Source organism: Sapajus apella, unplaced genomic scaffold (assembly GCF_009761245.1).
Source record: "Sapajus apella isolate SASKATOON/1434 unplaced genomic scaffold, GSC_monkey_1.0 scaffold6, whole genome shotgun sequence".
Lineage (NCBI taxonomy): Eukaryota > Metazoa > Chordata > Mammalia > Primates > Cebidae > Sapajus > Sapajus apella.
This window is the reverse complement of record NW_022436946.1, coordinates 19,189,725-19,205,693: the sequence shown is the minus strand read 5'-3', so window position 1 is coordinate 19,205,693 and position 15,969 is coordinate 19,189,725. Positions and strand designations below refer to the sequence as shown.

Here is a 15,969-nt window from a genome sequence, read left to right as displayed (position 1 = left end):
TCAGCCTCCCAGGTAGCTGGGACTACAGGCATATACCACCACATTCAGCTAATTTTTGTATTTTTTGTAGACAGGGTTTCACCATGTTGCCCAGGCTGGTCTCGAACTCCTGAGCTCAAGCAATCCACCCGCCTCAGCCTCCCAAAGTAGCAAGAGCCACCATGCTCAACCTTCAAATGCCATACTTTTAGTGAACTTGGCCAACTTTCCTGGCTGGAGTTAATCAGTCTTTCTTCAGTGCTTCTACTAGACTTTGTTTCTATGATGATCTGGAAGCTAACATTATTGTCATTTATTTATTTGCCTGTTCCCCTAACTTACCTTTGTTTAGATGTTCAATGAAGGCTTGCTGAATGGGAATGAAACAGGAAGAAAGAATATGACAAACGTCTGCCTTACAGCTGCCTGACATCTCCCTGGTAATGTCACTTGCTCATAGAAGTTCTTTGAAGATTGACACTTTACAAATTAGCATCCTGTTCAAACTGAAAGACCGCCAGAGAGTCATCTCAATGGAAGGTATGCAAGTATAATAGCAGTAACAGTATTCATGGGTTTGCAGAGTGGGAGAAGAGAAGCACATAAGTGAGTCAATGGATGCTGACTTAAACTCAGGTATTCTTAACAGTTCCTCCTGAAACTAAGACGTCTCTCTTCTTAGACAGAAGTTGCTAACTGTTCATTGATCAAGAATGCCAGGCAAACACCCTAGAGACCCTCTCCATCTTATTATTTTGTAAATCAGGGTACAAACTTTACAGCTGGGTCTAAGACTGCACACTCATGCCAAGTCTCTGATGCAAGAATGTGGGAGGCACTGCCAGCAGCTTGTCCTTGATGGACGACTCCAGTTACCAGTAAAGGGGGCCAGGGACGGGTTAGAACATGACAGGAGAACGAGCCCAAGAAGGTGGCTGCCAATTGCTTCTCTCCACATTCTTCCAAATTCTCCAGAGCATCCTTTGAATATGACTCTTTTCATCAGTTTTCACTTTTAGACCAATATTTTTGGAAATTATTCACTAAAGCAGTCAATGACAGCTCAACATAGTCAACATGTCCATGTCAACTTTGACACTGGCCCATCGATGGCCCTTTCTTTCCCAGTAACTCCCAGAAACTTTGGAGTTACTGCACAACCCATGCCACTATCAATTAGCAGCCACCTCCTAACTGTGAATGATGGGTGACAGGAAAGGCCCAGTAGAGCAGAGGAGAGTATGACCTCATGCAGCCAGCAAGGATGGATGCACCTTGGGAAGAAGGAGATAAGGCCGCATCACGACCACTCCACCATGTTCACTGTGGCCATCTCTGCTGGTCTATCTCCACTCTTAAAGGGAAGGGGTCATGACTTACTCTTCTTTGTATACCCAGCATCTAGTCCAGAGGTTGGGTTCTAGTAGAATTGAATTTTTGTTGAATAAATGATTAAACCAATGCAATTCTCAGAGAAGTATTCAGAGTAGGATATACGAGGAAGAATTTCTACATGTGGAAAAACTCTTGTTTCTCTTTCCTTGGTATTAGTTATATCACCTGTGTATAACAGAAAATTCACTTTCTTTTAGACACAAGTACTTAGGTACAGTGGCATAACCATTAAGAAATTTTTAACTCTAAAATTTAGGAAACACAGGAAAAACTCTTCCTATGTCTGAGAATACATAGAACATATATAACAATGAGGTTTGCTTTGTCGGGTACTTTTCATTACAAATAAACTCATCATAAAAAAAAAAATCTCAGCTTCCCAGGTCATCCCACCCCTGCCAGATACATACTCATCTCTGAAAGAGCTTGGAAGATGGACCTTTCAATTCCTCTACGCTTAATAGCTGAGTTACAGAGTAACTTGCAAGCAATCCTATCAGAATTCATGAGGCAATTTAAACAGAGCGAAGTCCACAAAAAGTTCCACTGAGATGGGCTGAACAAAGGCCAGAGCCCTAGAGAAAACAAATGCAGATTCAGAGCAAAGCTGCCCCCGTCCCGAGTGTGAATCCCACGGTCACCGTGGGATCTGGTTGACAATGAGCTCTGTGCTGTCAGCTTTCCTGAGGGAGCTCCCTGGCTGGTTCCTGTTCTCTGGGGTCTTCCTCCCTGTGACTTTGCTGCTTCTCCTCCTCATCGCCTACTTCAGGATCAAATTGATTGAAGGTGAGTGGGAGGCCACACAAGGAAGGACTTGGGCATCCTTTCCCACAGCACACCTTGAAATATGCCAATGCACCGTCTGTGTTTTCCGGCCTGGAGAAACTCATTTTTTTTTTTTTTTGTAGGTCTTTCTCAATCAGTGTTCTCTCAAGTTCCTTGATCAAATTGGCCAAGTTTGATTCTTTCCACAGTGTGGATCTTGTGCTGGGATGTGAAGGCCTGCTGTTGGGGGCCCTCACCTGTAGCACCTCACAGTCAGGCTATGAATCAGCAATTTTGACATGTGGTTGCTTGTCTCTTTCTCTCAAGGCAGTAGAATCACATACATGGAAACATTGCTCATGGTCGGCCTTCTCTATATGACAGATGTGTTTATGCAGCCACATGCGTGTACATGTCTGTGCGTGCATATGCACCTGTGTGCACACACACAACTTTCTCATCCACTGAACTTCTGGTCAGAGAACGTTCCAAACGTTCTGCTGTCACAGTCTTTGTAAATGTAAAGCCCTCATAGATAAATATTTGACCTTGGTGTAAACATTCCATGGGATTATAGTCTTAAGGTGGAAAAAACAAAACAAAACCAAAAAACTCAGGAAGCTTAAGGTGATTTGAATGGACATTTGGATCTTGGATTGACACCATTTGTTCTGCTATAATTAAAATTAATGAAACTGGGCTGTAACCAGACAGACTATGTGTTAATACTGTGCCCAGTCAAGGTTAATAACTATTTTAGCAAAATCAACACAGACCAGTCATATTTCTTAATTTGGATAGTGTCATAATAAAATAACAAAACAAATTTGAAAACACCTCTTCTTCCACAAAAGCTTGCCAAACAAAAAATGCCTTCATGTATGTTATTAATAAGCAAATGTTCAAAATCTTAAATCACTAATGCTATAACATATAATCTAACTAACAGAAGTACAATGAAGGCTATTTATTTCTAAGATGAGATTTAGGACATAAATCCTAGGAGACATAGAGAGTGGGTCATAGAATCAAATTTTTCATCATAACTCACTCAAATATCCCCCCGCCTTTCATATTTTGTGTCTCATTTTTATGAACAGCCCTTTTGTTGAATGATCAAGCCATATTCTGCCTTGTTCTATAAGATTCATGTGATAAATCCTTCTTTTATATTAAGTCAGTTTATCCTCCACTGCCTCAAGACTAGTCTGTTGGATGCTGTGTCACCCAGCCATTTATTACCCCTGAGCCCTGGATGGAGCCTCCAAAAAGGAACAGAATATAAGAAATCCCCAGGATCCTAACCGTGACTTCCCTTCAGTGTCTTCCAAGTCGAAAAGTTTTTCAAAGTTGTTGTGATTATTCCTGTCAGTAACACTCACTGCATCTCAGCCTCCCGTTGACATTGAACATCCCAGGGACAATAAAGGGATGCTGATGTCACCATCGGGCACTTGAAGACCTCCTGTAGTTTCCAAGTTTCATCCCTGGCTGCCTCCTTGGCTAGATGAAATTTTCAGTATTTCAAAAATTGCAGCAAGTGCAGGTCTAGATAGCCTCATGGATGTCAAGGTCCCTTTTTGGCCTCTACTTCCCAGCTATTATAGGCCAGTTAATTCAGTGGGACATCAGGTATTTGGGATAGACTCTGCAAAAAGAGGGTGAATCTGTTTTATAGATTTACTCGTTCCTGGAAGAACATCTGTAATACTGTAACATGTAAATGGGTCTATGGTATTTTATTTAGATAATTCTGAGGTATAAATATATCAATCACATTCCTTTAGAATGCCCTGGAAAAGTTAACGTGCAGGATATGGCCTGGCATCACCGGGGCTGATGCGGGGAAAATGCAACGTAAGTGCCAGCCCCAGAGGAAGGGCTCCATGTGTATCCATCTCTGTGATGATTGCACAGTGATGCTGTCCTATCTTCAGCACACCCCTGCCTGTGTAAGTTATCTAGAGATCAAGTCTCAGACAAAAGTTACTACTGTAATTACAGTTACAAATGTAATTACAAATGTAAGGTAGTAACTTTTCCAATACAATTGGAAGTACTTCTGAAGGATTTCAGTGAGGGGAGCAGAGGCTCCCAATAACCTCTTGGTTCTTCATACTTCCTTCCCGCTTCTTCATTCCAAATTCTGACACGCTCCTGAGTTTTTCTTGACTAGAAGTCACACTTGCCCACAACTGTAAGTCTATCCCTTATCTCAAAGCCTTCATTTTTGCAGCATAGAATCTAACCCAAGGGAAAGCAAGAATGTCAGCCTTACACGATGAGGGTCATTGCTCACTGGGTAGAGTCCTCACACTAACTTTAAAGCTTACTGCAAACTTACGTCATGTTCTAGATCGTGATAATTCTCATTCATTCATTGAACAAATATTTGTCTGTCAGTCTATCATATAGCAGGGATTGTCCCAGATACTGGAACAGATTTTTACTATGGGCTTCTAAGACTAAGAGAAAATAATCCCAGTTCTAGAAAACCACAAAAGGCATCTGGCAAAATCAGAAGTTAGAGGAGGCGTTGCAAATCTTTGTGTTTTTGACTGGCCTCACTAACTGTCTGGTCAAAGAGCTGTAATAATGACCTGGCCTTTTCTTTTAAGTCTTCTCCCCAAATGTCAGGGCTGAGCACTTCACCAGAGGCAGGATCCTCTGCAGAGAATGGGCACCCCCCAGCGAGGTTATGAGCCTCCATTGTCTGTGGTTTTCCCCCATTGCCTCCTACTTAGGCTTGCTCTAATTGAAGTGTGCCTGGAGCTTCCAGGCTGCAGGTAGGAATTATAGGAGTGAGTAAGGAGGCAGAACAAAAATGTGTGCATCAGTTATTTAACACAATGGGGGTCCCATCTGAAATTTATTGTTGGAAAGAATACTAATGACTAGAAGCACTACTAGTAGTGGCTGCCAACAATCTGGAGGATGCTGAGGGACGATGTCAAGGGCATTTAAACCAGAGCAACTCCATCTTGAACAGGAGCTAGGTAAAATGAGGCTGAGACCTACTGGGCTGCATTTCCAGATGGTTGAGGCATTCTAAGTCACAGGATGAGATAGGAAGTTGGCACAAGATGCAGCTCATAAAGACCTGGCTGATAAAACAGGTTGCAGAAAGAAACTGGTCAAAACCCACTCACCAAAATCAAGATGGCAATGAGAGTGACCTCTGGTCATCCTCACTGCTACACTTGCACCAGCGCCATGACAGTTTTCAAATGCCCTGGCAACGTCAGGAAGTTACCCTACATGGTCTAAAAAGGGGTGGCATAAATAGTCTCCCCCTGTGTTTAGCATATGATCAAGAAATAACCATAAAAATGGGCAACCCACAGCCCTCAGGGCTGCTCTGCCTATGGAGTAGCCATTCTTTTATTCCTTTTTTTTTTTTTTTTTTTTTTTTGAGACAGAGTCTCACTCTGTCACCCAGGCTGGAATGCAGTGGTATGGTCTCAGTTCATTGCAACCTCCGCCTCCCAGGTTCAAGCAATTCTCCTGCCTCAGCCTCCCAAGTAACTGGGACTACAGGCACCCACCACCACGCCTGGTTAATTTTTTCATTTTTAGTAGAGATGGGGTTTCACTATGTTGGCCAGGCTGGTCTCAAACTCCTGACCTTGTGATTGTCCCACCTTGGCTTCTAAAGTGCTGGGATTATAGGCATGAGCCACAGTGCCTGGCCTGTTCCTTTAGTTTCTTAATAACCTTGCTTTCACTTTATGGACTCACCTTGAATTCTCTCTTACATAAGATCCAAGAACCTTCTCCTGGGGTCTGGATCCGGACCCCTTTGCTGTAAGAAGGACAGTGAAGGTGAGTGGACCAAAGACCATAGCCCTTCCGGATGTCAGCTTTTGTTCTGTTGAGACTGGGCGGAAAGCAAGCTGGGTGAGGAAAGTCCTTGACAGATGCCTTGTCAGGGCAGCAGCTGATGAGCAAGCTCTGCCATATATGTTCTCCAGAAGCCACATTTTGCTTGCATTTCCTTCCTCTCCCACATGGAATCTTTTCTTTTTTTTTTTTTTTTTTTTTTTTTTGAGTTATTCTTGATTACATTTTCCAGTGGTAGTAGCCAACTATAGACTATGGATGTTTTCATTTTTATGTTGATCTGGTCCCTTTAATTCCAAATGTGCCTTTCTTTCAAACTCTATGAACATATAGCTTTGAAAAATTACAGTTCTTTCTGGCACCATTTTCCTAGGGGTAACTAGTACTGTCTTCTCTCCAGTTTGAGGGCAAATGAGATTACTGGAACTGAAATAAAATATCACTAGTTTGTACCTCCGCTTCGTAGCATCCACTTAAAAAACTGTGAACAGATGGTCAAATGTCATGTCGTTAATCTTCCAACCAGGGTTATGGTAAGTGTAATCATTTCTACTTTGTTCCTGTAAAGAGAGGGACATTGATAGATTAACTGACATGTTCGCAGAGCCCCAGAGTCCTGCATTCTAAAACAGAAAACCAGCTTCCCTGTCTCATACAGCTGGGTCTGTCAGACAAGAGAGCCATTTTAAGATGTGATGGAAAGCATGTGGAGGCATTATAATCACTCAACATTAATCCCCACACTTCAAGCCTTAGGAGGTAATGGTGCATGTAAATTTAATTAGTATGTAGAGAGCATCAATTTTCTCACAAAGGAAGAAAGAAAATTCTCTAACATCCTGTACTCTTCATTCTGTGTCAGTTTCCTTGAGAAGCAGCTTTTGAGGTGGAAGTCTGTGTCTTGAACTTCCCAAAGCCAAACCCTGCATCTGCCATTGTCAAGGACATTTTGCATCCTCCAGGGTGGAAGTTTTCATTATCTTATTTCCCTAAGTCCTGAGATTCCCAAACCTCTACTTCCAGTGCCACCCACCCCCCAAATACCATTATCTCGATCAGGAACAAATTGCTGTCGCAAATGACAAACATGGCCAAAGATAGTCATTATTTAAATAAATGTTACAAAGTGTCTACTGAAATGCCTACATGTTTTTGCACAGCGTTGGATCCAAAAAGAAAGTCAGGTAGTTGATCAGTTCTTGGCCTTCAGCAACATATATCCTAAAACTATAACTAAAGTACCGATAACATGCAGGCTGGCTAGGCATCTCTCACTGAACTTCACATTCACTCTTCTCAACCTCTTGAAGCTTCAGTCTACTGGTCTGTAAAACAGAAATAATAGCGGGACGTGCTATAGGATTGGTGTGGTGATTAAGTGAGGTAATATATATAAGGCTCTTAACAGTGCCTGTTCTGAACAACTGTTAGTCATTATTACCCTCCCCCACCCCCCGCTGTCTTACAACAGAAGGCATTGTTTCTGTTATTATAGCATTAGAGCAGCTATTATTAAAATAGTCTTGGAATAATTAAGTACATTGCCCAAGGTTACCTACCCAGAAAGTGGTAGAAACAGGATTGGAACCCTGGCTGGCTCCAGAGGTAGCCCTCTTCGCCAACACACCACCTCTAGAGTATCCAGTCCTAAGAAGAGGTTCTATCTGTTGAATCCTTTTGGTCCAGGAAGACAAACCTACCACCAACTATGGGACAGTTTTAAAGAAAGCAAGAGTTTTACAAAATCTTTGAAGAATCTGATCAATCTGTTAATATAACAGGAATCATAATAATTATTATCATGTTTCTTCACCTGTGACATAACAGGGCACACTGCATTGTCTGCAGGATTTTTTCATGACCATGACCTTGGGTGCTTTCAAGGCTACCTGCCTATTTAGTCTCTCTGCACACCCTCCTTAATAGACCCATTGAAATGAAACGACAGCCAAATTGCAAGCTCTGTTAGGAGAGGAAGGTATGATTTCATTTCTCTCACTCTCCACATGGTGCCTAGTAGAGACACTTTATTCACCGGGTAGATGATTCACTGTGATTGATGAGCTTCCTCTTGGCCTCTCCATTCCAGTTCTCTCTCCACTCTTATGAGTTCACTTTTTCCAGTCTCATTATTCAGGTCACCCATTTTCAGCTCTACAAGCTGTAGCCTGGTCCCTCATTCAAAGCACCCTGTTGTGTGCAGTTAGCCATTGGTAATTAAGAATAAAGGGGAATAACTTACTCATATTTCAGTGAGTTAAAAGTCTAAACCATGGGCCATCTCAAAGGAATGCCTTTGAAATAGCAATAATCCATGAAAAGTTGGTGTGACTCAGTAGCTGAAAGAGTGGTCTCTGAAGTCTGACTGCCTGGAATCAAATCCTACAGGCAAAGACTTGTATTCTCCCCCTCAGGAATTATGTGAACATTCTGTCCTTTCCTTTTCCCCTAACAAATTGCCAACAGCTCCAGGTTGCATCACGCTGAAAGCTACATTTGTGGGTGATCCGTACCTAGTGTGGGGAGACTCCCCTTGTTTTGTGCGTGTTTGCCTGAATTCATCAGTTTCTGTGATCTTGGGCAAATTACTTCATCATGATTTCTCTCTGTCCCAGTTTGCTCATCAGTAATTTAAGAATAATAATAACCAGCTCATCATGTCATCACAAGAATTGAATGAGAAAGGTTGCAAAGGGCTTCACACAGTGCCTGGCATGCAGCAAGTGCTCAGGGAGTACTGGCTACTAAATATTGAGGTTCATGTTGTCAGGGGCTTGTCATTCTCAGTGCACATGCACCCTCCCCGACTGACATGACAAGCATTTGTGGAGGCCTGGTCAGGGAAAGTGTATGTGTCCTGGGATACATGGCATACAGTGTATCAAGTAAGGGATAAACTGCATGGGCTTTAGGTGGGAGCCAAAGAGAGCATTTTCAGGTTCAAGTCTATAAATCTGTTTATTATCTCCCATGAGGTTAAAAGCTCCTGGTCTCTGGCTTGATTCATTATACTTCTGAAAATAAAAGTTTTGAGGGTGAAAGCAGGGTCAGTTGGGTATATTGGTTTCAGGAAGAGGGCTGTGCCTTCTGATGTTCCAGGAGGATCCCAACAAATATGTGTCAAGATCTCAATAGAGATCTCAGGGCTAGAGATCAAATCTGGTTATTGCCAGAGACATAACAGTGGAAGCTAAGGAGCAGATAAAAGTATACAGGTGGCCCACAATAAAAGCCAAAGGGAGGAGAATGATGGGGGCAGGCAGAGAGAGGGGTTGTGTCAAATGCTACTAAGGAAGAAAACTAGGGATTGGAAAATACCACTAGATTCAGTAATTCAATGTCATGGGTGAGTTTTAATATTTTAGTAGATTAGCTTTAACTGAAATTATATATGAACGGGTTAAGGAATGAGCAAGTTGCAAAAAGCTGAAATAGAGTCCTCAGTAAAATATGCCACAAGGTAAAAGGGAGAAAACTAATTTGACTTGTCTAAACACTGTAAGCGCCCAAACACATCCTGGGGAGGGCTGAGCAAGGGCAGACACTCTGACTTACTGTGGGGGTTTCAACTTAATCAGGTAAATCTAAACATACTTAGCATGTAACAATTCTCATGACAGTGGGAGGTCTTCTGCTTCAACCAGAGCCATTCTTTAGAAAGAAGCCTTTACATTTCCATTGGATGTGACTGAGAAGATAAGAATAGAGCCCGTAATAGAACCTGCTTAGAAGACCTGGACTTCTGTGACTCGCCAAGGCCACCAGTGTCAGATATGCTGGCCAATAGCCTTTATCAGCTCTAAATGACCATTGGCACTCAGATGTCTCCAAATTATTAACTAAAACTTTTCCTTTCAGTTAATGAAGAACTGTCCCAGACTTGTGACCGCCAACACAATCCCAAGGATGGCTCTTCCCTGTACCAGAGAATGAAATGGATGTGATGTTGGGGACTTTCCAAAAACTAACGCACAATGAGTGTCTCCTGGTCAGTGAGCAATGGTCAACAGTTCAGCTAATAAATTAGGTTGATAAACAAGAACCATGGCAAAAGAGAAAGAATACTAAGATACAGGTTCTGAACCATGTTGAAAAGTGGCAATTATCTGAGAGGACTTCTCAGAGACTCAGCCCAAGGAGCAGCTCCTGAAAAGTGCCAAGAACAGATTTCTTGGGTCTACAGACTGGGCACATTGTAACTTTTTAACTTTTATTGTGACTGTGTCTGCTTTAAAGGGCATATTTACAAAATAAAATTATGCAGCATCTTACTACATAATCCCCATGGGAACCCATATTATTCTGATTTTAGAGGTGAAGAAACCCTGATAGAAATCCAAAGAATGGCAAAAGATGATTACCTTGGAGAGAGCTCAGCAGATTCTGTGTGCAAGAGTATTTCCACTTGCTCTTCCTGCAGTTCAGCAAATCTTAAATGACTGTTCAGGTATCATTTTTGGACTTGACTTTGCTTCTCTCCTTTCCCTAATTGCTTTCACAAATCATTATTTTAATAAACACGAAAAAACAAGAGGAGTCACCCACACTAAGTGTGGATCATCCACAAAAATTACAGCATTATGCGACCTGGAAATGTTGGCAATTTGTAATGGGAAAAGGAAAGAACAGAATGTTCACATAATTTATTTCTAACTATGCAGAGAAGTCAACATTTCACTACAATTCTTCTCTTTCATTGGGAGCCCCAAAGAGCCAACACAAATAATTGAAAAGAAACTTAATTCAAGGGGTAAACTAGATTGTGATTACTGATGCGCTCCCCACATTCTTCCAGTGAACATAAACCAGAGAGGTTCAATACATTGTTAAGTGTAAGACTGGTTACATTCCAATCTTTGTGCAGGACACTAACAGGCTGAGTGATTCACTTTATAAAACGTAATGAATATGGTCACCTGTAAGAATGCACCTGTTTCAGTGTGGATTACAGTCATACAAAAGGTTGTGCGGATGACCAAAAGCAAGAACACACCACCAGTGCCGGACTGTTGCTACTTCTTCCCCTCAGCCTCACCCTAAAATTCTTGATACCCATCCCGTCAGTAGTCTCCATTTGCACTTCTTACATAATATAAAACTCATTGCTAGAATAAACACACTCATTTCTGCATTTTACTGCACTTGATCACAATGAAAATGTCTGCTGGGGTTTCAGACTGAACTAATTCAGAGTAACAGTGCTCTTGCCATATGGAAGGAATAACAATATTCTTTCAGTTTTGGGAGCAATCTCTTTTTAGCCCCTGGTGGAAATCAGCTTATGTAAAAATGCTTTCTTTAACAGAAAGTGTGAAAGGACACATCGTATTCCTATCTCAGGCAGCTGCCAGCCAAATCTGTGGCTCAGCTATCAAGGTTTGCTCCATCTTCCTCCAATAATGGGCACTTCAGACACCCAATTCCGGCTCTAGTGGGTGCTGTTCCACCATCTCAGCTACTGTGACAATAGATGAACTCTATACAGACATGTTTACAGCACCAAGTGCTACCTAGTACTTTAAAGCAAAACCCATTTCTTTCTCTGCCGTCCAATGAGAGTAGAGAATCTCCAGTGAAACTGACTTGTCTATAAATGTCTTTTATATGTAGAGGAGCAGAAGTATGTTCATTTTCCTAGGAAGGGACAAGTCCCAAGGGTTTATCATCTGCCTGAAGGCACTGCTAACAAATTTGTCAAAGCCTTTATCCAGCACAGCTTTACTAAGCAGCTGCATAGCCACGCCTTTGCCCTTCTCATGCTCACGGGTCCAGTTTAAGATCCCGTTCAGGCCTGAACTGCTTTGGTCCTTTCCATTCCTGCTGCCGAAAAAGCTGTCTTGGCCTCCACCTAGACCAAGTCAGCGGTCTCCCAACATTATCCTACATTCAGTAGCATCCTATGCTCCAGGGGCCAGAAATGCTCCCACACCCCTAAAGGTTTCACTACAACAGTTCCTAATCGTATTCCAAATGCTATAGCATCCGAAACAGTTCACCAGTAGGGATGCTGTTTCTCCAAGTGGAGACCTTCAATAAAGCACTTTAATAGGTGCTTTAATTTCTGTCACATTGTCATTATTTTTCAATAAAATTTGTCAAGTGTGTGTGTGTGTGTGTGTGTGTGTGTGTGTGTGTGTCTGGGGTGAAGTGGTGCAATCATAGCTCACGGAAACCTCAAACTCCTGGGGTTCAAGCGATCCTCCTACCTCAGCCTCTGGCTACAGGACAGGAGGGCAGAGCCTCACCTGGAATTTTTTGAGGGGGGAGATACAGGGTCTCACTAGGTTGACTATGCTATTCTTGAATTCCTGACCTCAAGTTACGTTCCTGCCTCAACCTCCCACACTGTTGGGATTACAGGTGTGAGCCACTGTGACCAGCTAAAAATTTAATACTCAAAGCTGTAAATATTATCTTTCCATCTCTTTTGATAATCATGTTGGCAATTCGGTGTTGGGAAACTGCAAGTCCATGAGTGCTCCCCATCCTAAACCTAGCTGACAGAACAGACATTTTGGCAAGAAAGGGCCCATATTACGTTTTCTGAAGTATTATTTGCAAACCTTTAAAAAAATAGTTAATCTGGCTAAGTGCCTCCAGAATTTTCCAGACATAATTTAGTATCGACAGGAAAATCCAAAAGAGGTAAAAACTCCTAGACAGTAAGAATAGTTTTTTGCTGAAATCTCAAGTTCTTTGGCAAGACTTAGTATCAGAAACCAGAGTTCAGAACTCTGATAACCATCAAAATTCTGAACTCTGATAACTCTCAGAATGCATAATGTTAAGTACATTTTGAAAGTAAGTTTTCTGATTTCTATTTATGAAAAAAATCACTAGAATTTTCAAAGCATGCTCATAAGCTTCTTGCTTTCTGACTTTATAATTGGTGTGCCAATCAGAAGAGGCCTCTGAATTTATCACAACGTAGGCAATGACATATAGTCTAACATGTGAGTGACAAGCAGGAGATAGTGGAAAACATGTATTCAAAAATACCATCCAATGTATAATTACCATCAAACAGATTGGGGATTTAAAAATATTCTTTCCACTTTTCAAATTTTTCAAATCCAAGTCTCAAAACCTTATTGATCCACTTTCCTATTTATTCTATCATTTAGCTCAATTTACCAGATGAGATTAGAACAGCCAGAGAAATATTTTATAATACAATATTTTTACAAGACAGCCTTGCTTCTGTAGCTACCTGTGGGATTATCAACATTGCTTCAAGCAGCTCTGTGGGTATTCATTCCCACAGATTCTCTCAATGCCCCCAGGACCCTAAACCCTGTTCTTGCTGTCTTCGCTGAATATAACTGAGCCCAAATCCCCGCACACCACATTTCTTAGACCACGGGACCTGTGAAGACAAACTTTCTTATCATTGCAAATGGGTCTTCAAAACAGCCTGGGAAGATCAACCTATGATTTCAATGTGAGTGTTAGACAAACTTTCTGATGAGACATCCATTTGCAAAATCACATTTGGTTCCACAGTATTTCTAAAGCTTGGCTTGCTGAGATTGGATTCTCCAGGGAGTTGTTGTTTTTGTAATAATTTTAGAGAAAGTGAGAAAGGCCTTTCACAAGGCGAGAGATAATTTAGTGGAAACAGATCTCAAAGATGACAGTTATGCAAATTGTATTTAATGTACTTACTTTAAATGACTAGAGAAAAAAATTCTATAAAATGCTTTACAAGAAATATACCCTGTTGGTTATTTGCTATATAATTAGGCTCATAACCTGGTGTGCCCTGACAAAAGTTTTACAATAAACCATCCCAATCAGACTGGATGATCGCAATAACCATCCCAATGCAGCCCCTCAGCAGCCTGGTGCGCCTGATACACAGAGGGCCAGTGGACTCAAAGTAAAGAAGGACATGAAGCAGAGAAGCAAGATTCAGATGGTACAGCTAAAATATTTCCTGAAAACAAAATGAAAAATGCACAAAGAAAACAAGCAAAAACATCCGTTGGAGAATTCGTAAAAGCTGGGATGGATTATTTAATCAAGCAGAAGGAATCTGGCACGCTGAACATTAGATTTACAAACTTTCAATGTTGCTTTCACCGTTTCAAATAGTGATGTTGGCACCATCATCAAATTAGAAAAGAACTGAAAACAGATTTTTGAATCGCTACTTTTCACAAAATACTAAGACTTCTGATGAAAAATATCACCGAGTTCATTTTTTAAAGCTTTAGAAAAAGAGAAATGACAAGTTTAGAGAATAAACAAACTTTATTTTATAACAGTATTACAGGAGGCAAAATATCATTTAATACAACTTGAAGCTGCTATAAATCTAATCTGGCATCGTAACTATACATAGGGTCAAAAGCAAAGAAAAAAATGTTCAATATAGTTAATAAGTCCCTATCAGGTCTCTGGTGCCGGCTTTAAATGGTAAAATCTTCTTGGAACCAACAGAGAACCACCACAGCCCCCTCCCCCTCTCCCCAGCGTCCTCAAACCTGTGTGAATCATCAAACTATCTGAAAGAGATAGGCCTGCTCAATAACAAAAGGTCAGTTTTACATGTAGACAAGGAGGTTTAACACAAAGCAAAGGTTCTACCCAAGTGTTCAAATAATGGAAAGTATTGAAGTTTGGATATGTTAAGAAAGAAAGCACTAAGGTTTTAAGCTGCCTGAATCTTTTAGTAGAAGGGAAGAAAGAGTTTTCTCTCTCTGTTCCCTCCTGTTCTGGAATGCTGCCGATGGACTTGTGTCTGAGAAGCATTGGCACTGTGGTGCGGCAGGGTCTCTAAGCACAGTGCACAGTCAGTGAACTTCTTCATAATTCTCCAGTCCAGAGATTCTGACTCTCTACTAACAGCAGAAAGTCACAGGACGGGAAAGTCAAAAGGGGCCAGTATAAAAAACATCCCCTGTGAAATTCTCAAATATTAGAAAATTTTCAAGATGTAAGAAATTTTAATCTGTATTAATATTTTCTCATACAGTATATTTACTGCAACTGGAAAACTCCGTAAATATTTACTGTGAGGATTCAATGGAAAGAATCTGGAAGAAGGGAAGCCACTATCTAAATTAGTCACAGAGTTTCCTTTCTGCACAACAGCACCTGTCCAAGTGAACAGCACCTTACCAGCTTGGGCTGGCCTTGTTCACTGTCATTTGATCAAAGTGAGTCATTAGAAGCAGGTAGTTGCACACAAAGTAAACAGGAAACAAAAACAAAACCCCCTAATTAACAACAAAAAAAGAAAGAACCAAGAATATTTAGAAGTGGTTATAAAACAAAATAATCTATTAAAATGCACGGGAGCAATATAGACCAGAGCTGGTAAGAAAAGGTTTGGTGTTGGCATTTTAATTCTTCAGGCTTCCGGTCATTGTTACCAGTCGTAGCATAAATTCGCTGGAGTAGTGGTGTGGCATTAAGACTCGGAATGGTCAAAAAAATCTTCAGGGGTTCACAAAGTTGACTGTTGTTTAAAAAATGACTTTCTAGGAGAGAAAAAACAAAGAGAAGGCTTAAATATTCCAAAAACACAGGCTTGAAAAAAAAATGGTAAGTAACATTCATCGAATTTTCAATCAAGTAATCAAGTTACTGTCTGCCTAGTCTTACAGTAAATAGTAGGTTTATCAGAAGACAAGCATGAGACACTATTCCGCTCTCAAGGGCCTTAAAATACCTGGAGAATTGACACGTACACTAGAAGCAACTGGCAAATAAGAGTTCACTGCAAAAGAATTTATTAGCATAAAACAGAGACAATTTATATAGTAAGAATTTAAAGACAGAAATCAGGGTAGGTTTTAAAGCTATACTCGGAGAGGGAAAGTCAAAGTCCGTTTTCTTTGTGCTGAAATGAATGAAAATGGTGCTTCACGTGGAAAAACACGATGGGCTAAGGGGCAGGGAAGTGAAAAAGTACATGGTATTATGACAGTAAGATGTATGTGGGGAGAGGAGGCAGGAATGAATGGGAGGAACAGGACGGTGAAG

At 41.1% G+C, this 15,969-nt stretch overlaps 2 protein-coding genes across 35 annotated transcripts in view; one reads left to right on the top strand and one right to left on the bottom strand.

Annotated features, from left to right (window-relative positions):
- Nucleotides 1–422: 422 nt before the first annotated feature.
- SMLR1 (small leucine rich protein 1) lies at nt 423–12,033 on the top strand. Its single transcript, XM_032274440.1, is given in 4 exon segments — nt 423–527; nt 1,954–2,020; nt 2,023–2,160; nt 9,838–12,033. Coding segments are annotated over 4 exon segments (396 nt in total). The 3' UTR covers nt 9,924–12,033.
- Nucleotides 12,034–14,213: 2,180 nt separating this feature from the next.
- EPB41L2 (erythrocyte membrane protein band 4.1 like 2) overlaps nt 14,214–15,969 on the bottom strand; it is a 225,776-nt gene continuing 224,020 nt past the window's right edge. For all 34 annotated transcript variants that reach the window (XM_032274787.1, XM_032274794.1, XM_032274802.1 and 31 more), the window contains one exon: nt 14,214–15,464. The gene's annotated coding sequence lies outside the window, so the exon portion shown is untranslated. The remainder of the gene's footprint in view (nt 15,465–15,969) is intronic.